General features: G+C 36.6%; 1 protein-coding gene across 2 annotated transcripts in view; it reads left to right on the top strand.

Annotated features, from left to right (window-relative positions):
- Positions 1–22,081, top strand: part of MRE11 (MRE11 homolog, double strand break repair nuclease) — a 68,736-nt gene that overhangs the window by 12,712 nt on the left and 33,943 nt on the right. For both annotated transcript variants that reach the window (XM_055320720.1, XM_055320719.1), the window contains exons 6-13: positions 473–614; positions 3,165–3,279; positions 7,629–7,814; positions 9,078–9,249; positions 10,488–10,568; positions 14,129–14,255; positions 16,818–16,918; positions 18,120–18,293. In XM_055320720.1, the coding sequence (XP_055176695.1) occupies positions 473–614; positions 3,165–3,279; positions 7,629–7,814; positions 9,078–9,249; positions 10,488–10,568; positions 14,129–14,255; positions 16,818–16,918; positions 18,120–18,293 (1,098 nt within the window). The remainder of the gene's footprint in view (positions 1–472; positions 615–3,164; positions 3,280–7,628; positions 7,815–9,077; positions 9,250–10,487; positions 10,569–14,128; positions 14,256–16,817; positions 16,919–18,119; positions 18,294–22,081) is intronic.

The following is a 22,081-nucleotide window of genomic DNA, read 5'->3' as shown; positions in this document are numbered from 1 at the left end:
TAGTTTTTTTTTCCCCATGGTTTAAGAGATCTATTTACTATTACAAAGCACTTATTTCAGGGCTGGTTTTTATTTTATTTCTTTTCTTTAAGTAGGCTCCATGCCCAGCATGGAGCCCAGTGCAGGACTTGAACTCATGACTCTGAGATCGAGACCTGAGCTGAAATCAAGAGTGGGACACTTAACCAGCTGAGCCACCCAGGCACCCTTGGTTTTTATTTTTGGTGGTCAAGACACCATAAGTTTTGATGAAATGTTAACTTTGAATTTAGCATGTGGTTCCAAATTATTGTAAGTCATTTGTAATTGAAGAAAGGTAATAAATACTTTTACTGTTGTAATTTTGTTCTGGGAAGATACTATCCTAATCTATGTAAGTAGTATATGGAATATGCTTTAATACGTAATAATATGATATGGGATTACTTATTTTTAGATATATATTAATATTCTTTGAAAATATTTTACATAGGCAGATGCACTCTGCGCCCTGGATGTTTTAAGTTGTGCTGGATTTGTAAATCACTTTGGACGTTCAATGTCTGTGGAGAAGATAGACATCAGTCCAGTTTTACTCCAAAAAGGAAGCACAAAAATTGCTCTATATGGCTTAGGTAAGATTTTTTTATTTTATACTGTTTATGTTAATAAATAGTTGCTTACGAGCAACTGAAATCAAATTCTGGAATAAACTTTTTGTTATTTGGAATAAAATGAAGCAAATCTAATTATTCCTGATGAGTGGCTGTAAAATATGATAGAAGGTTTTGGTTGAAATTTTTTAGTATTTAATAAGGACCATTAGCCCTTAATACTTCCTTTATTGACAGTTTTGGTTAAAAAAAAATTTCCTTTAGTGTCTGTTGTTGATTTTTTTTTTTTTCTTTTAGGCTCTGGTATAGAATCTTGAATGTTTAGAATCATAGAGTAGAAAAACTGCGTTTTGGTATCTTGGAAGTCTTTGAAATACCTGAAGCTTCACTGTCCAGTATAGTAACTACCAGCCTTATGTACATAGTGAGCACTTGAAATGTGGCTTGAAATGAGGAATTGAGATATGCTGTATATATAAGATCACAGCAGATTTCAAAGACTTAGAAAAAATGTAAAATACCTTATTAATATATTTGGTTAAATAAAATAAAATTAATTTTACCTGTTTCTTTTTGGTTGTTTTATTGTGGTTACTAGAAAATTTAAAATTTGGCCTGCATTAGTGGCTCATGTTATATTTTTGTTAGACAGTGGTAGGCCAGAACTGTCATCTGTAATGCTTGGAATATTTGCTTTATCAACTTGTCTATCTTCAATTTATCTGGTATCCAATAGGTGAAAACCTACTTGCTAGGCTTGATTCTGTATGAACAACAACAACAAAAATCAAATAATATTTTTAGAGTGCATTCAGACTATTTGTTGAGTTTTCCTTTGATTAAGTTCAGCTTGATACTTTGTTTTATGAATTTCATAGCCTTAAAAAAATTTCATAGCCTTACTATTTTTGTGTATAATTATAAAAATTATATTCCATATTAAATCAACCTTAAAGTGCCCTGAGAGAAATTAGGAAAAAATTTCACACTGTAGCCTTAACCTAGTTTTTATATTTTTTGAAAGATATTAGTATAGTAGAAACCTTAGAAGACTTTATTTACTTCATTCAAGTCTCTCTGATATGTTTTTAAAAGAAGAATTATGGGTTTTATTTAAATACTTCTCTAGAGAATTTAGTCTTTGTCCAGTTTTCATTATTTCTAAAAAGTAGAAAAGCATCATGGTTATCTATATTTTAGAGGTCAGGAAAATGAGATTGAAGTGTTATGTCTGATTTCTCAAGTGATAGAGCAAGAAGTGGAATATACTTTTTTAAAGTTGGTAACAGGTATTTTAGTCACTGCAACATTAGGGATCATATCTGCAGAAAATGGGTGATCTTCCCACTTTCAGACTAAGACAGATCCCAGGTGGCTGCTGGAGCATCACTCAGTCATCTGTTTTCTCCCAAACTCTCATTTCATCCTCTTCTGTTCTTAACTGGACTCCACCTCTTCCCTATACCCTCACTCCAAACCTCTTTACAGTTAGCAAATTCCCTCATACCGTGTTTCCTCTCTGTATGTTGTTTCTATTCTCCGACCTACAGGGAAACTGACTGGTCCCTAAGGCTCTGTGTCCCATGAACTTTTCTCAGGCTTCTTACAGACTTTAGGGCAGGGGGTGCGGGTGAGGAATCACTGATCCTTCTTTTTCCTGCTTTCTTTTTCCTTTCCAGTCTACAAACACCCTGCCCCCTGGAAGCTACCCCTCACATTTTTCACTTGCCTACCCTCAAATTTTGTCAGTGTTCTTAAGGCTTCAACACGAAAGTCAATCAGCCTTCTGCTGCCTTGGACTTTGTATGCCTTGACTTTTTTGTTTCTGATGTATATGTTCTGCATTCCACCATCTGTTCCATTGGTTATACTTTGGAAATTCTCTTTAAGAAAGTAGACTTTTTCTGGTTTTTAGCTTTTGCATTGTTGGTTTTTTTCTTCCAAGGCCTTCTCTAATGACTGCATAAAGTAGTAACTTTCCCCCCACTGATATTGCTGTCTTAGCATCCTTTTTCCCTTTTATACTATTTAAAAGTATAATTTGTAGTTTTAGTTGTTTTTGTTGGCCTTCTCCACTAGACTAAGATCTTTTGGGGTATAGGAAGAATCACTTAAAAGTCATTATATTATTAAAAAGCATAATATCTTTATTTAAAAACAATATATAAGAATATTTTTAAGTATTTTATTTTTTATCTTATCCTTTTTAATATCTCTTATAACGTATATTAGATTGAAAATATGTATAATAAAGGGGTAGTGAAAAACCATATGGTTGAAAATTTTAATAAGAATTTAAGCGTAGAAAATTTAAATTTTTATTCCACATTTTCCAGATTTCAAAGGTATGTATGCCTGACATGAGAAACATTTTTTAATACAAGTATCTTCTCAGCAGCTGTCATGTAAGAACCTGGAACATATTCATTTGAAAAAATGATTCCAGATTTCAAATAGATAAATAGATCTCTAATAAAAAAGTGAAGTACTTAGAGAAGCACATAAGTTAGAAGCAAAACATTCAGTTTTAAACCAAGTAAGAAACCAGTTTTAAAATAATGTGTGTTTCAGGGTCCATTCCAGATGAGAGGCTCTATCGAATGTTTGTCAATAAAAAAGTAACAATGTTGAGACCAAAAGAAGATGAGAACTCTTGGTTTAACTTATTTGTGATTCATCAGAACAGGTAAAAGTACTTTTTGGGGAAAAAAAAATTTTTTTTTTTTAATTTTTGAGTCAAGTATTGAGGTTCCTTAAATGTATTTCCAGGCTTCCATATTTCTATAAATGTTCCTTAGTCTTTGAAAGTTGTCAGTGCAGGATCATGCAAAACTTACATGTGCTTTGTGTAACTGTATTTTGAAATTGTTTCCAATAAATTCATATCTCTAAAGTATATTTATGACCGATGCATAAGATACAAGAATAACCATAAAATTGAATACTCAACAAAGAAGTAGAACATTACCAGTACATTACCTGTGTCTTTTCTTGACCCCATTTCTTTACACATACCCCAGAGGGGAGCACTATTTTTAATTTGTATATAATCAAATTGCTTTTCTTTATTGTTTAATCATGTACGTATCCATCATGAGTATTTTATTTAGTTTTGGTTTAACTAGAACTCTGTTGTATATTTTTCAGCTAGCTTATTATGTTCCTCATTACATTACTAAGATTCATCCATTTCGATGCTTAGAAGCATAATTAATTTTCACTGATATGTACAAACTTTTTCTTGTATTGGTGAATATTTTGTGTTATTTTCAGTGTCTTGCTTTTTTTAAACGTTTTTGTTATGAATATCCTGGTGCATATGTGCAGGTGTTTTTCTAGAATATATTAGATATAACTAGATCAGCTGTCTTTTGTTGGTATCTTGAAGAAGTTTGGTCTATTGGTTGGGTGCAGGATTGATTGAAATGACAAACCAAAGAAGTTACAAGGAAGAATCCAAAGGGCCTGATTATATGATTTATTACTTATTGAACAGATACTTATTGAATGCAGAATCGCTGGTACTTCAACCCACTAAACATTGAGTGAAAAGAAGGCTTTACAAGGCAGCCTTCTGTTGCCTTATGTATACTCTCAAACTGAGTTTTGAAGGAGGAGCAGACTCAGGTTTTAATAAGTGCAGTCTCCTTATAACTTTGCACCACTGGAGTTTGTCCTCTTGTTTAGGTCTTCCCAGTTCTGCTGCACTTTCTACTTTCCCAAAGTAGGAAAAAGTCAGAAGGAAAAATCCTAAGTGATTCCAAGAACTTAAATCAGAATGAGAGGTGGAATGGCAATATTGGGAATGGAAACTGGTAGTATGATGTTGATAATGGCTAGTTGCTGGTGATGTTAAACATTGATCATTTGATTAAGGTAGTATATGCTAGATTTCTCCAGTGTCAAGGTCCCATTTTCCATTTTGTAATTACTATTTTGGGAAAATACTCTGAGACTAAATGAATGTACTGTTTCACCTTAAAATTTTGCCCGCTAATTTTAGCCTCCTTCGGTGGATCTTATTTCCAGCAATGAATACTATGGTGTTACAGTTATTATTTTTTATTTCCCTCATTCATTCTGCATTTATTAATTGAAATTCTTCTGTAAGGAAGATTTGTCCCTTCTCTCATTTATTCATTTATGTTGTTATGGACTCAAGGATATTTTATCCTTTGAGTTATAATCCAGTACTGTCAATTTTTGTTTTTTGCTGTTTTTTTGCTGTTGCTCAAATTGTTCCAGTTTTGACCATTAAGAGTTCTTTCGTATTAGCTTCTGTGTCCTTTCAGCATGCCCTCTTCTTATTTATTTTAAAGGTTTTATTTTTTTATTCATGAGATACACAGAGGGAGGCAGATACATAGGTAGAGGGAGAAGCAGGCTCTCTGCAGGGAGCCCAGTGTGGAGCTCCATCCGACTCTGGGATCGACTCCGGGATCACGACCTGAGCCAAAGGCAGATGCTCAACCACTGAGCCACCCAGGCGTCCCCTTATTTATTTACTTTTGATCATATCCTTCACTTTCTGGTACCACAAGATGCTCGAGGCTCATCTTGTTTTTTTCTGCCCTTGCCCTGGAATCAACCTTTTTCCAAGGAGCCCTGATTGCCTTTATTGGAGAACAGTATTTAGAAACTCAGATACGGGGATCCCTGGGTGGCGCAGCGGTTTGGCGCCTGCCTTTGGCCCAGGGCGCGATCCTGGAGACCCGGGGTCGAATCCCACGTCGTGCTCCCGGTGCATGGAGCCTGCTTCTCCCTCTGCCTGTGTCTCTGCCTGCCTCTCTCTCTCTCTCTCTCTCTCTCTCTGTGTGTGTGTGATTATCATAAATAAAGAAAAAAAATATTTAGAAACCCAGATACTCCCATTAGATGTGTTTAATTGCCACCAGGACTCTTGTAGCCCTCACTGATAAGAGTTAAGGAAATAAGTCCATGTATCTGAAACCATGCATATTCATCTGTATTTGTTAAAAACACATGCAAGCATGAGTTTATACTTAATTCTAATCCAGCCCTACAGGGTTCATTTTTGTCTTTCCATTGTATTTGGGAGTTCTTTCTCTAATAGTTAAAAACCTGGATCATAATATCTATAAGATATTTACTTAATATTTTTCAATCTTGGTTGACATACTAGGTAATTTCAAAATTGCTGACCTGTACCCTTGTGAGAAACAAATTTGCCAACTAATATATAGTGTTTATATAGTGATTTTAGTCGTTAGCTTTGCTGTATCAAGTCAGAACACCACCTCTAGAATTACTTAGGCCAGCTCCTTTTTCCTCTAGTCCCTTCAACGTGATTTTCCAGTTTTTTTGTAATATGGTTAGGCTCATTTGTAACCCTCTGTATTCTTACATACTTTTTTATTGCTCTCATGGACTTATAAAAAAATAGGGTTTGTCCCAGTGAGTGACAGTTCATGAGCCTTTTTACATTTTATTTTATTTCCCGTATGTATTTGTATATGGGCCAGTTTCTTTCCCTGGCTGAAGAACAAAGTAGACCCTGAAGCAGAAGAGCACCTTGTCATACAAAAATATTTCCAGAGGGATATCTTGATCAACTTGTGAGTCACAAATGAGGTTCAGCCTACTAGCCTAATCTTCCCTCTTCCATGAAAGAGTTGGTGGTCTATGAAAGCACAATTGCATCCTGTAGTTTTCGAGTTATTCTGTGTTTCTTCAGTAACTGTGTTAATGTCATACCCTAGATAGGTATTTTTTACATAAAAACATCCCTAGATCCACAAGCCTGCTGCTTCTCTGATTTCGCTTCCAACTCTTCCCTGCATTCATCCTGCTCAGCCACGCTCCTCTCCTTGCCGTCCTTGAACTCACTGACTACATTTTCCCTTCAACACTTCTGCCATCTCTCTGCTCTAGGACTGCCGGACTCAGCCCTCTGCTAGGACTTTCTTCCCTTGCAGGCTTGATTCCTCCTGGCAGTTTTCCGCTCGAGTGTCACCTAGCAGAGCAACCTGTCCTGGCCATCCTGAGCACAGTAGCATTCCCATTTCTGTATCACTTTTCCCTTGATTTTTCTTTATAGCACTTCCCACTACTTGACAGATTATATATGCATATGTGTGCACATATGTGTGCATAATGTAGAATTGCTTATTCCCCCACTGGACTTTATCCCCCTAATGTGTCTTTGGTATCTAGAAGAGGCCTGGGACACCTGGCACATAGTAGACATGTGGTGAATATTTGTTGAATGAATGAATATTGATTTGCCTTAAGCGAATGCTAGGTTGAAGTATTAGAACGCTTTTACTTAAATTCCCAGGGATAAAGTGAATATCCGGGAAAACTTCCTTCTTGTCTTTTCTCATTTTGGGTTTTCATGTATCTTTTAATAATAACAGCTGATCTAGGTATAAAACCAGAGTTTGCAAATCTTCATACAGTATTTTATGTAATATTGAAAAACTCATCTCTTATGTAAGACTGAAATTCTTACTCCCATTATTATCAGTAAACAAAACATGCTAAAAAATGACAGGACATCTTTAGAGATTTGTTTTTATTCTACAAAGTTTAGACTTAACTCACATTCATTTTCTGACATAAGTATATATGTATATATATAATTAGATATATATGAATCCAATTAATTTATATGTTTTCGCTATTGATAGAGCTCATGCTGCCACTTCTCTGATTTCGCTTTTAGCTCTTCCCTGCATTCATTCTGCTCAGCCATACTGTTGATGGAGTTTATGCTTTTCTGATTTTCCCTCTGTAAAGCCTTTTGTGGTCTGTCTCTCAGTGTAGAATTGACCACTTTCTCTTCTGTGGCTCCTATCTGTCTGTGTCCTGCAAGTTTATAAACCTTTGGAGGATTATATCACTTTTTGAGGTATTATCTTTGCATCCCTCATCTCTTGAATAGTTTCTGGCACATGGAAGAGGTGTCATAAGGCTTTAAAGAATGGAAAAAGAAAGATCTGTATTGCTTTACTTAGTATGAAGTGTATGTATACCTCTGGATATTTATATTTATTTTTAAAAATCTTGATACAGGAGTAAACACGGAAATACTAACTTCATTCCAGAACAATTTTTGGATGACTTCATTGATCTTGTTATCTGGGGCCATGAACATGAGTGTAAAATAGCTCCAACCAAAAATGAGCAACAACTCTTTTATGTATCCCAACCTGGAAGTTCAGTGGTTACTTCTCTTTCCCCAGGAGAAACTGTAAAGAAGTAAGTGTTATATTTTCCAAATCAGTTAAAATAAAAAAATTACTTACTATAATACTTTAATCATCCAACAGGTTCAAGATACTGATGGTTTTGTATTTGATAGATTACTTTTTGAAGATTATTTGATGTAATCTTTAACTGTTTTCCCAGATCTTAAGCCATTTTCAAAGGAGAGCATTCCAGTGGTGTTAATAATTTTGCTGCCTATATGGCATGTTGAGGGCCAACATTTTTACTGATTAAATTTCAAGTTAGAGTGCTATGGATGATGATTAATTTCACAGAAGTCCATTTATAAACAAATTCATCTAATGCCATCTAATTGAGATTTTTCTGGTTATAAATGCATTATAGCATATCTCTTTTAATTCTTTAGGGGAATTATATGATAAAGTAATTGATGCTGATGAAGCCCAATTTTTTTTTAAAGATTTTATTTATTCATGAAAGACAGAGAGGCAGAGAGAGAAGCAGGCTCCATGCAGGCAGCCTGATGTGGGACTTGAGCCCAGGTCTCCAGGATCAGGCGCTGGGCTGAAAGCGGCGCTAAACTGCTGAGCCACCCGGACTGCCCCAAGCTCAATTTTTTTTTTTTAAATTTCATTTATTTATTCATGAGAGACACAGATAGAGAGAGAGGTAGAGACACAGGCAGAGGGAGAAGCAGGCTCCATGCAGGGTGCCTGATATGGGACTCTATCCCGGGTCTCCAGGACCATGACCTGGGCCAAAGGCAGTGCTAAACCTCTGAGCCACCCGGGCTGCCCCCAATTTTTATAATGGATTTCACCTTTTGAATCCACTCAGATTTTAACTTTTGTGATGATAATAATAGATTTAAAGGCTATGGTAGTAGGATGTAAATTTGTATGTTATTTTTCAGAGTTGTGCTTATTCATTTCACAGATGTGTGTATATGTACCTACTCACAGGGAATATGTGTATGTGTAATAGTCTGTACTATAGATACTACTGTCATAGCCCTGGTAACATTGATCATGCCTATAGTATGCCTGTCTTCACTCACTGAAGTGTGTAGTTCAGACGGGGAGGAATGAGTCAGTTTTATTCTGGGGCAGAAGAATGTTTAACATATTTTTTCAATTTGATGTGATACAACATCAAATTGTTAAACAAATTTTTAAGAGTATGATTTTGTAAAGAAATATTTTGTAGAAAGTTAGAAATATGATAGTCTTGGTGTGCACATTTCCAGAGAGAATTTACAGTGTGACTAGGCTTTCATTTCCCCCCTCATTTCAGACACGTCGGTTTGCTGCGTATCAAAGGAAGGAAAATGAATATGCAGAAAATCCCTCTTAACACAGTTCGGCAGTTTTTCATGGAGGATGTTGTTCTGGCTGACCATCCAGAGATTTTTAACCCAGATAATCCCAAAGTAACCCAGGCCATTCAGAGCTTCTGTTTGGAGAAGGTGATTCCTCTATATAAGAGCTGATGAGATCTGCTTTAGCTGAGAGATGATTGCCGATGAATTAAATACTTCCACAGAGTAGAAGCCTTTGTGTTTGTTACCGTCTCAGGAAGCCCACAAGGAAGCACTGTTGTTCCATGAATGAATTTAACTGTATCAAAGACCTTTTTTTTTCTTTTTTTTTTTAAGTCTTGGAGGTGGAAGAATGTTAAATGTAGAAGGAACTTTGTTTAATTAAGGCCCCCCCCCTTCCATTTCTCCTCCTCAAAAACCTACAAGTCATCTTTTCTTTTTTTTGTGTTCTGATTTGATAATTTGTTCATTTTATTTATGAAAGCAGGCAGTGGCTTTGATTGGGGAATGGGAGGATACTGTGGAGGATGAGGAAAGCCTTAGCATCTCTAATAATCTCCATTAAGCACCTCTTTCACCCTGAAAACTATCCCAAATGAATTCTGTAAATGTGTTTGCTGTGTGCCTTGAAGTTTCAGCATAAGTACCAGACCTCACCTTCCATGCGGATTTGCCACCCCTGAACCTCTGAGAAATTCTAGAGCTGCTGCAGAAGGTGTATGAATGCACTTAATAATATGTAAATTGACAGCTTAATAACAGTTGCTTACAATTACTGTAATTCTTACAGTTATCACTGATATTCATTGATTGCTTATATAGTCTGGGCATTGTTGACAGCATTTTGCATTTAATCCACTCAACAGTGCTGTAGGTAGGTAGGTAGGTAGGTAGAGTCTATCATCTGCACTTTATAGAAAGAACACAGCCTTCCTGACAACATGTAACTCAGTTAACTGACAAGTTGAAGAGTATGCTGGTTTCAAGAGGATTAGATCCAAAAATTCACATTAAGACTGCAGTTTCTGACTGTTCCTGTTTAGCCCCTATGACACCTGTTCTGTGGTTTCTGACTGTGCCTGTTTAGCCCCTATGACTCCCATTCTCCAGCTTCCCTGGAGGAGGGTATGTCCACATGGTGGCTCACAGAAATGCTGAGTTCTGTTGGACCGAGATCATGTATATGTCCCCAGGAGGTGGAAAATGGATGGATTGGTCAGGCCTATGTCAGGTCTCTCAGCCTTGACACACTGATGTTTTATGCTGGTTCATTCTTTGTTGTGGGAGGTCGCATTGTAGGATTTCAGCAGTAATCTCTTTGACCTCTACCTGCTAGATGCCAGTAGTATCTTTCCCCTAAGTCATGACAGTATTTTTATTTTGAGATTAAAGAAATGCTTGAAAATGCTGAACGAGAACGTCTGGGAAATTCTCAACAGCCAGAGAAGCCTCTTATACGACTGCGAGTAAGTCTGATTTAGATAAATGAAACATTATGGGTTTTCAGAAGATAGTACTATATGGTTTACATAATTTTTTTTCTTTAATTAGAGTATATACAGTAATAAGAGCAATCACCATCTAGCACCAGAAATAATAAAGCTGTCAGGATTTGATTTAATCATAGTTTAATTCTGAGAAGTTTTGATTTTTTTCTAATGTTTTTCATTTTCTAAGTAGTCTGTTGTTCTATTTAAGAAGTTGGCCAAAATCTCTAAGTGCATCTTTTACCCTCTCTCTCCCCTCACTCCCTGTGGCCTTCCTGCAGTTCTCCACTCTTACCAACCTCACATCGGCGCAATGAAGCCTTGCAATGAGGTGCACCCTGATGTCTGGGGTGGTGAGAAACCAGCATTCCTCATTCCACTCATCCTCCTCTGCTTGTTCTTTTCTTTGTTTTCCAACACATCCTCCTAACCTACTATATACAATGTATTTATTTTGGTTATTGTGTGTTGTCAACTACAAAACTGTAAGCTCCATGAAAGCATGGAACCTTGTGAATTTTGTTAACTAATGTATCCAAAGATCTCAGAACAGATCTGGCATATAGCAAGTCTTGATAAATGTGTTGAAATAATGATGTGTTTGAGAATATTAAAAAACACAATTGAAGTGTTTTCCTATACCTGTCAAACCACTTGTTTCCATCATCATATAAAAAAAGTAACAGACCTCTTCCAAACCCCTCAAAATACATAGCCCTTACTGCTCATTTAACATTCTGTTCCTCAGTCCACTATATCAAGCTCTGACCCCACCATCTCAGGTGGAAAAGATGACCCTCAGTTTTCAAAGCCAGTAGCTTGTTTTCATCTGACTGAATCACTCTTTGATACTTGTTTTCTTCCAAGCTGTGTTTGACCCATCCTCTCTTTTAGCCCTCTTTTCAGGCTAGGCTTGTGACTTTGAGAACCACCTATAGAGTGATGATCCCCACATCTTTATCTCTGGCTTAGACTTTGTTGAGGTCCAAGAGCCTCTTGGTACTTAAGGAATAATCAAAACAGCACTGACATCACTTGGGAAACTTTTTTTTTTAAACAATTAGTGTTTTTATTTTTATTTATGTATTTACTTTTAGAGGAGAGGGAGAAGCAGAGGGCAGAGGGGAAAGGAGAATCCCAAGCAGGCTCCATGCCCAGTGGAGAGCCCAATGCAGGGCTCAATCTCACAACCCTGAGATCATGACCTGAGCCACAATCACAAGTCAGAAGCTTAACCAACTGAGCCACCCAAGGTGCCCCTCACCTGGGAAATTTTTAAAAATGCAGAATCTCAGGCCCTACATCAGACCCACAGAATTGTATTCAATAGGATCCCAAAGAGACTTGTATGCACATTAAAATTTGAGAAACTGTGATATACTGTGATATACTGTGAGTAGATAAAAAGTAGATTCTAGAGCCCGAATGCCCAGGTTTGATTCTGGCTCTGCCACTACTGGCTGCATGAACTTGAGTAGCCGGATCTTGGGTCCCTTGGTTTGTACCTCATAGATTTACAAGATCAAAATGAAGTAAATACTACTTGTTGCACTGTAAGTAGTCTGGCCCTATCTATCCCATTGTCACTGCTGAGGTTGAGCTCTGATTTTCTCTTATCTAGCCTGTAAATGCATCTTCCTTCCTGCCTCTGCTTTTAGTTTCTCACTGCCCCCCACAGCCCATTCCCACTAATGCCAAAACACAATCTTGTATGTCTTTCTTGCTGAAAATGACTTAAGGATCCCCTAGTGCTAATAGGAACAAGTCTAAACTCTTGCATAGCATTCGAGTGTTTACATGACCTAGTCAAAACTGAAACTGACTTCCTTGGCCTCTGCCTCCTTTTTCTGCCAGAACCTTCTAAGTTCCAGCTATGTTAGACTAAAAGTTACTATTCCCTGGGTCCAGTGGAGTTTATTTTACTCTTCCGTACGTTTGCCCATGCTGATTCTGCTGTGTGGAATGTGCTTCTCTCCTTCTATAGCATCTCCTTCAAGAGGCTTTCATGACCCTCCCCTTTGGAATCAGCACTTCTACCTTTGTGCCCTCCATCTGCTTTGTATGTACTTCTTAAGCACCATTCTCATTCTGCTTGTACTTACTATTTACACGTTTGTCCTCCCAGTCAGCTTGTGAATTTCTTGACAACCAAAATTATACTTTGTTATGGCTGTATCCCTGGCCCTTAGCAGAATGCCTAGGACATTGTAGACTCTTCAGTGAAGTTTGCTTAGTGAACAAGTTTTATGACTCTTAGCAGAAAATCACAAGTCAAGCTAAGCTTGAGTATCATTGATAAAATGTCTGAAGAGTTTTGGGGAGACCCAGTAGCTTGAGCATTTAGCATTTCTGTTTTATAAAGTGATTGGTATAGAGATGTCATACATAGTTGCTTTGGGAGAACCACATAGTTCCCTTTATCTGGGTAGAGAGCCCATGTTTCTCATCTATGTTTGCCTGATAACATTAGAACTAAGCAAAGTTGAATAGAAAATTGTCATTCTTTTTTTCCTAAACACAGTGAATTATTAAATCATTCATGAATCAAAAGAACAGATATTTTCATTAGTAATTGTCCAAAAGTACATTGTATCAACTAGGGGATCCTCATTAATTTGATGATTCAGTAAACAAGTAACTTTGACATTTGTTCTGCTTCTTGGGGACACAGTGATTATAAAACAGGAGGTCTTGAATTTATGGGGCTCATGTGGAGTGGAGGTGTGAGGAGAGACACAAATAGGTAGCCAGTAAATGAACAAGATGCCAGCTAGTGCTCAGTATGATAAATACTGTAAATTGGGTACAGGCTAGGGAATAGTTTGGATAGGCCAGTGATGTGCAGTACAATGCTGGTTCCCAGAGCCTGTTTTTAGAACAGCTAGTTTAGGGAAATGATATCTCTTGGGGAAAAAATGTAGTATGCATTTCTCTTTGTATGTAGGCATTTCTTATACAGTCTTTGTATGACTGTAAATTTCTTAACGTAGAGCCTGCCTTGATGAGAGGGACTGTGACTTCTAAATAGATTCTGTGTTTTAAAGGTAATCATTTCTCAAAGGTGACATATTGGATTCTTTTCCTGCATAGATTTTCCCAGCATTTCTTTCTTAGTTTGAAAGTATATCCTTAAAATGATAGACCCATTAACTAATGCATCTAGGGCAGGCATTTTGTTTTAGTGGAGAATTTTCTTTCTTTTAAAAGTTTAAATATTTATGTTTAGCAATTTCACCTCCTTTCCAGATGGTACTCTCCTGGTGCCTAGGCTCTCACTATCATAGGGAGATGTAGTCATTCAGACCTTGTGGTAATTCTTGTTGTATCTTGGGTCCATTAAGCAAAGTGTCTTGTGTAAGCTCATAAACCTTTGAAGCTTTATTTTCTCAGTAGAATAAAACGTATAACACCTTCACGATCTTAAACATATATTGTAGAACATTAATTTATTTAATTTAAAAGTATTGAGCATAAACATAAATAACGAAAATTGGTAAACTGTTGTTTCTAGACCTTCATAGCTTATTTTGTATTTCCAGGTGGACTATAGTGGAGGTTTTGAGCCTTTCAGTGTTCTTCGCTTTAGCCAGAAATTTGTGGATCGGGTAGCTAATCCAAAAGATGTTATCCATTTTTTCAGGCATAGAGAACAAAAGGAGAAGACAGGTAAGCTAATTATTTTCACAAATTAAAAAAATGCTTTGTACAGGGTTTACAAAAAAAATCAGTCTTCAGTAAAAGAAGTAGCAAATAATGAAAATATTTTTATATGATTATTTCTAATATCTTAGACTGGCAGTGGAATAATTAAATCTCATCTTCTAAAAATTAGTAATCATTTTTAAACCTGTGGATATCAATAAATAAAGGGGATACTTTCTCTGCAGATGCAGTTTTTTAAAACAGTGCTGCTTAGTAACAGTGCACACAGACTTAAGAGATTTATTGCTCAAGATATAGATTATTGACTATATTATTAATGTTAAGAGAATATACTTGAATTTTGCATCAGGTATTTCAACTTTCAGGTATACGCGGTTTAGGAAGACTCCAGTCTTTTAGAATAAGAGGTGTCTCATAGTTTGATGTTTCTGATGATCAGATAATTAATTTCTAATTAAATTTCATAAAAAACTAATTGCCCATATTTTAATGCCTTTATAAAAATAGGTCATCCAGCTGAAATAGTGCTTCTTCCTAAGAAATATTGATCATGTGAAATAGAGTCTCTTTAAAGCTTTTGAGTCAGAATTTATAGACAAAAATATGGCCCTTATTTATAGGTAAAGCTATTTAGGTTTTTATTAATGGAGATTTAGTGAGCTTCAATTTTCAATGTCAGATTGTGACCAAATTCTGTTATGTTGTTATTCGTTCAGATATATAAATGGAACTCATAAAATACTGTTTTAGGAAAACATCCTTATCAGATAATTATTTTTTTATCCTGTGAATTTTAACTAGTTACTTATTGATAGTGGTTTACTTTAATTATCTGTCCTTATCAATCCCTTGAGATTGTATGGGTGAAGAATTCATAATAATACATAAAATAAAACTAGTACATTGTTACTTGAGTTTCATCCATAGTCAGTTTTATTCTAATGATTCCTTTTTGGTCTAAACATAAATTGCTAAATGGAAATAATAGCCTTTTTGTGTATTTTGTTGAAAACTTTTTTTTTGGCCAGTTCTGCTCCTTAACTACATGTGTGACACTGTACAAATAACATAAGCTCTCTGATGTTTGATTTCCTTGTCTGTGAAATCAGAATAATGACTGAGCCTGCCTCATAGAATCATAGTGAGGATTAGATGTTATGATGTGTGTGAATAGTCTAAACATAGTATCCAGCATAGTAAAATGTAGTGATTATACTTATGAAGCTGTATTAATTCTACTGTCTTAAAATTTAAAAAAGATTTCCTTTCACTTACCTTCAGCACTTTGCAAGAGGCACACTAAACTTTGTTTCTCTCCAGCCTCCAGGCTGTGGTACTTATTTTTCTTTTTCCAGTTTTATTTAATGAATCTGGTCTTAGTGAATCTTATTCATTCTCCAAGTCTTGGTTCAGATGATGGTAATCTTATTCATTCTAAAAGTCTGATTCAAATGATAGGTACATTTGGTATCTGCACATTATTTTCAACCTTCTCTGAGAAGAATTAGGTTATTTCTTCTCTGTGTCATACTCTATTCTTACCTCTCATAGTACTTCCCACCTTTATCATAATCATTTGTTCTTATGGGATGTCTTTTCACCATTTTGTTTTCATGGCCAGGTCCAGCAATTGCTAGACAGTTAATATTTGTTTCCCTGACAAAGGTTATCAGCAGAGTAGGTCCTGGACCCTGTGCTTCTTAGCTTCCTACCTAGTATTCTTTGTATTCTTTACTATTTTTGAGACAGCTCTCCTGCTTAGGAATGCAGCAAAAGTGCTGTAAGCATACATCCAATTTGTCTCAGAATATTAGAAAGATACATACTTAAGGGCTGAGATTTAATTAAGTGAATAATTTCTGCAGTTTCATCAAGTATATTCTTTTTTATTTTTTTAAAGATTTTATTTATTTATTCATGAGAGACAGACAGAGAGAGAGAGAGAGAGAGGCAGAGACACAGGCAGAGGGAGAAGCAGGCTCCATGCAGGGAGCCCGATGTGGGACTTGATCCCAGGTCTCCAGGAACACACCCTAGGCTGAAGGCGGTGCTAAGCCGCTGAGCCACCCGGGCTGCCCTCATCAAGTACATTCTTAAGTGAAATTGGCTTACTTTGTTTTGAACTGTGTAGTGAGTGTTGTAGAGTTCCAAGATACTGCTTTGACTCTTAATAAGAACTGGTGATTTTACCAGCAATTGCTTTTGTATTATCAGGGCAAATGGCACTGTAGTGGAACAGGTAAATAGCATCTTGGTGTTGTTATGAAACAAGTTTTGTCCCTGAACAGCCCCTGAAATGGTCTTGGAGATCAGAGGTCTGAAGATCACCCTGTGAGAATAGCTATAGGAGACATAAGAGTTGGAGATAGGAAAAGAAATAATACATTTTGAGGAAAAGACTATGGCTATTAGCAAAAATGCCATGTTTTTCCCTCAAAATTTACCATGATAAGCTAATCATTAATAGTTTAGCCATACCTCCTCTACTGAGCCAAACCTGCCTTAAGTTTGGCCACTTTAACACTGTCACAGAAGCTACTATTTTCCACGGACTTCTTTTTTTAGGAGAAGAGATCAACTTTGGGAAGCTCATTACAAAACCTTCAGAAGGAACAACCCTAAGAGTAGAAGACCTTGTAAAACAGTATTTTCAAACTGCAGAAAAGGTAATTTTTTAATTATAGCCTACATGTTGAATAATGGCTACAGTAAGATAACAGACTTTAATTTAGGATATGTATAATTGGTACTTCAAACAAAAGGGATCCTCACGATGTTTCCATGAACTAAGTGGGACAACAGTTAATTACACTCACTTCTGGTTACTCTATATCAAGAAAAATTAGTGCTTAATTGATCGTGTTATTATTATTGTGGCTATTATTGTTGATGTTATTATTCTTTTTCTTTTTCTCTCTACTGCATGTTTCTGAATCCAGGATTTACCTCTCTTGCATCTGCGTGTAATTTCAGAACCACTTTATTAAGACAGCCGTAGGATGGTGAAGCTACTTTTATTGTCATGAGTTTATGCCACTTAGATCTGGTTCCATTAATTGCCTTTTGCTGCTGAAACAAATTTCTACATTCTTAATAGTTGAAAATAACACAAATTTGCATTGGTTCTGTAGGTCAGAAATCTGACACCAGTCTCACTGGCCTAAAATTGAGGTGTTAGGGTTGTGCTCCTTTCTGGAAACTAGCGAAGAATCCATTCCCTTCTTTTCCAGTTGCTAGAGGTGTCTACATTTATTGGCTGATGGCCTCCTCATTCCACCTCCAAAGCCAGCAGTGTTCCATTTCTCTGGCCATTTTCCCCCAGTTAGATCTTCTCCTAATCCCTCCTTCTGCCTCTCTCTTCCACTTTTAAGGATGCTCATGATTACACTGCACCGACCTGCTTAGTCCCTGGCAATCTGATTTTACAGCCAGCTGGCTAGCAACCTTAATTCCATCTGTAACCAGCTGTAATTCTCCTTTGCCATCTAACGTATTCATAGCTCAGAGACTAGGATGTGTACATCTTTAGGGGGCCATTATTCTGCCTACTACATTGATTAACCTAATCTCTTAAATCATCATTTTCCATTTCAGGACCCTACATCCCAACCACTCTGCATTCCCACCTGTCTTAAACACTACTCCAGTTTCTTATTTTTACTTGACTTATTCTGGCCCATAAAATTTATTAGTAGGCTTATTTACTGTCCATTGTTTTGTTTTCTTTTGTTTTCCCTTCAGCAGCTAGATAACTTTTTTCTCTTTTCCCCTGGTAACATTACACTGTAATTTTCTTGGCTTATAAAGAATTATTTGGTAAGGAATAATACTCATTTCTGTATCCACTGATTTGTACCTCTTTTACAGAATGTACAGCTCTCACTTCTAACAGAAAGGGGAATGGGTGAAGCAGTACAGGAATTTGTGGACAAGGAAGAAAAAGATGCCATAGAGGAGTTAGTGAAATACCAGTTGGAAAAAACACAACGATTTCTTAAAGAACGTCATATTGATGCCCTAGAAGAGAAAATCGATGAAGAGGTAACTGATTTGGGGTAGAGAAGTCTAGTTAACAAGCTCTCCTTAAGAGTAGCTCTGACTTTTCTATTAAACCACTGTTTAACTACTTTGATTTTCTTAGTTTCCAGTCTATAAAATCAAGTTTGTAAAATGATAAAAGTAGAAAAAGTCTAAATAGACTCTTAAACATGATTGATACCCATTAAATGTTAGCTTTGTTCCCCACAGATAGTATCTTCCCTTGAAGATCATGAAAATGCTTTAAAATGAACCTTGTAGGATGAAAATTCCTGTTCTTTTCAACTTTTTAGTAAGTTTTGTCTGAGATTTTGAATTTCATCTAGAACATGCCTTCTCTCTAAGCATAAAAACAGTGGAAGGATCAGAGGGAAAGCTCTTTAGTTTTGACTGGAGAGAAATTGTAAATGTTGCATGTCAAATTATCAAAAAACAAAGTACATTGAAAGGGAGAAAAGCTTATATGTAGATAGAAGAAAGATTGATAATGCATAATATTAAAGTACCTTAGTAAATGTTAAGAAAAGTAGTAAATATTTCAATAGAATAATGAACAAAGACATGAATGAGGGGTCACGAAAGAAATACAAATGGTAATAAGCATATGAAAATGGTGTTCAGAGGAACTCACATGTAGTTTTTATTTGTCAAAGTGACAGCAATTTGAGGAAAGTATTTAGTATGCTGCTGGTGGGAGTAACAATTTTGAGCTGGTATACTGAAAGTTTATCAGTGTATTCAAGAGGTTTAAGATTTATCCTTTAACTCAGCCTTTTCCCAAGACAACAATGAGGTAGAAATTTGTGTTTGGAGTAATTTATCTAAGTGTTGTCTACAGTGGGGAAATTTGGAAAGTGTGGTTAATGTTGGCGCACACACATACATCTAGATACTATGCCACCATTAAAAATTACACTTCTGAAGAACACGGAGAAATATTTTCAATGTTATGTGTTGAAAGAATGCCATAAATGTAAAACTATATACACTATGATTCCAGTGATTTTTATTTTCTATATGTGTGCGTGCATGCAAAGAATGGAGGAAAATACTCCAAACATTATTAGTAGTTATATTCAGGTAATGGGATTATAGGGGATCATTTTCTGTATCTTCTAGATTCCCTGTAAGCAGAAGAACAAAACATTATTTTTAAAACTTTAAAACATTGACTTTGATTTTAGTGCTTTTAATTAATTAGTCCGCATGGCTCTCTTAAAACCTCATGTCAGTATGCAACTAATAATATTCCACTGCAAGTACACTGGGTATTTAGGGTTCATAAATTTTTGGCAGGGATGTATTTCTCTCTTAAGTACCAGAAATAAAACTTGACCACCCTGCCCAAATGTAAATATAAAACTATAAAACTTCTAGGAGATAACATAGGAGAAAATCTAGATGACATTGGGTATGACAATGACTTTTTAGATATGACACCAAAGATATGATCTGTGAAAGAAGGAATAGATAAGCTGGACTTTTTTTTTTTTTAATTTTTTTTTAATTTTTATTTATTTATGATAGTCACACAGAATGAGAGAGAGAGAGAGGCAGAGACACAGGCAGAGGGAGAAGCAGGCTCCATGCACCGGGAGCCCGACGTGGGATTCGATCCTGGGTCTCCAGGATCGCGCCCTGGGCCAAAGACAGGCACTAAACCACTGCGCCACCCAGGGATCCCGATAAGCTGGACTTTTATCAAAATGAGAAACTGCTCAGTGAATGACAATGTCAGAAGAACGAGAAAACGTGCCACAGACTTAGAGGAGAAAATACCTGTAGGAGACACATCTGGTAAAGGGCTATCATCAAAAAAATACAAGGAACTCTTAAAACTTAGCAATAAGAGGGGCACTTGGGTGGCTTAGTAAGTTAAGTGTTTCTTGGTTTTGGCTTGAGCCCCAAGTCAGGCTCATGCTCAGCACGGAGTCTGCTTGTCCCTCTCCCTCTCCTCCTCCTCTCTGTCTCTCTCCACATTGATAGATAATCAAACAAATAAAATCTTTAGAAAAACCCCAAAACATAGCAATAAGAAACCATTAACCTGACATAAAAACAGACCAAAGACCTTAACAGACATCTTGCCAAAGATGTACAAATGGCAAGTAAGCATATGAAAACATGCTCTATATCATATGTCATCAAGGAAATGCAGATTAACAATGAAATATATACCACTATGCACCTATGAGAATGGCCAAAATCTAGAACGCCGATAACACCAAATTCTGGTGAGGATGTGGACAGCAGGAACACTTACTCATTGCTGGTGAAAATGCAAAATGGTACAGTCATTTTGCAAGACAGTTTGGCTGTTTTCTAAACAACCTCCTATACTCTTACCATATGATCCAGCAGTTGTGCTCCTTGGTATCCTACCCAGAGATGTTGAAAGCTTATGTTCACATAAAAGTCTGCACACAAATGTATCTAACACCTTTATTCATTGCCAAAACTTGAAGGCAACCAAGATGTCCTTCAGTAGGTCAATGGGTAAATAAATTGTGAAACATCCAGACAAGGGAATATTATTTAGACTAAGAAGAAAGGAACTGTCAATCCGTGAAGAGATATGGTGGAAACTTAAATGGGAATTACTAAGTGAAAAAAACCAATTTGAAAAGGCTATCAACTGTATGATTTCAACTACACAATACTCTGGAAAAAAAAAAAACTATAGAGACAGTAAGGTGATCGAAGGTTGCAAGTGTTGAGTGAGGGAAAGGATGAATAGGTGCACAGAGGATTTTTGGGGCAGTGAATGCTCTGTATGATGCTGTAATTTAGGTGGATACATGTCCTTCTATCTTTTTCCAGACTCCTAGAATATAGAACACTGGGAATGAACCATAATAAAAGCTATGGACTTGGGGGTCAGGGCGCCTGGCTGGCTCAATTGGTGGAGCATGCTAACTCTTGATCTTGAGGTTGTAAGTTTGAGCCCCTTCCCCTTGTTGGGTGTAGAGATTACTTAAAAATCTTAAGAGAAACAACAAACTTTGGACTCTAGGTGGTTATGATGTGGCAATATAGGTTCATCAGTTAGAACCAATGTACCAATTCTGGTGGGGAGAAGTTGATAAGAGGGGAGTCAATAAATATATGGGGCTGGAGGGTATATGGGAAATCTCAGTATCTCCCTCTCAATTTTTTTGTGAACCTAAAAATAGTCTTAAAAAAAAAGAAAAAGAAAACAACACAGAAGCAAATAACTTGAGCATCTCCACCTGGAGAGCTATCACCACTCCTGAGAGGGTGCATGAGGAATGGGGGGCATGTAGCTCAGAGCATGGACTTGATCAAACCACCTATGTTCAAAATCAGAACACTTGCTACCTATGTAAGCATCAGTGAGTTTTTTAACCTCTCTCCACCTGTTTCCTCAATGTAACATGGGTATAATAGAATCTCCTTTAAGATTGTTTTGAGGATCAAAAGAATTAATACATGTAAAGTCCTAGAACACTGGCGACACATGGTACCTCCTCAGTATTTTTACTCTGGCTCATTTCTGTGAATGACCTAGCACTTTTGGTATGGTATATCCTACCCAGAGCCCTGGTACATGCTAATCTGTTTTTTTTTAATAAATTAATTTTTATTGGTGTTCAATTTGCCAACATACAGAATAACACCCAGTGCTCATCCCGTCAAGTGTCGCCCTCAGTGCCCGTCACCCATTCACCCCCACCCCCCGCCCTCCTCCCCCTCCACCACCCCTAGTTTATTTCCAGAGTTAGAAGTCTTTATGTTCTGTCTTCCTTTCTGATATTTCCCACACATTTCTT

This window comes from Nyctereutes procyonoides, unplaced genomic scaffold (assembly GCF_905146905.1).
Source record: "Nyctereutes procyonoides isolate TBG_1078 unplaced genomic scaffold, NYPRO_anot_genome, whole genome shotgun sequence".
Lineage (NCBI taxonomy): Eukaryota > Metazoa > Chordata > Mammalia > Carnivora > Canidae > Nyctereutes > Nyctereutes procyonoides.
Note: the sequence above shows the minus strand (reverse complement) of the source record. Positions and strands in the feature narration are given on the sequence as shown.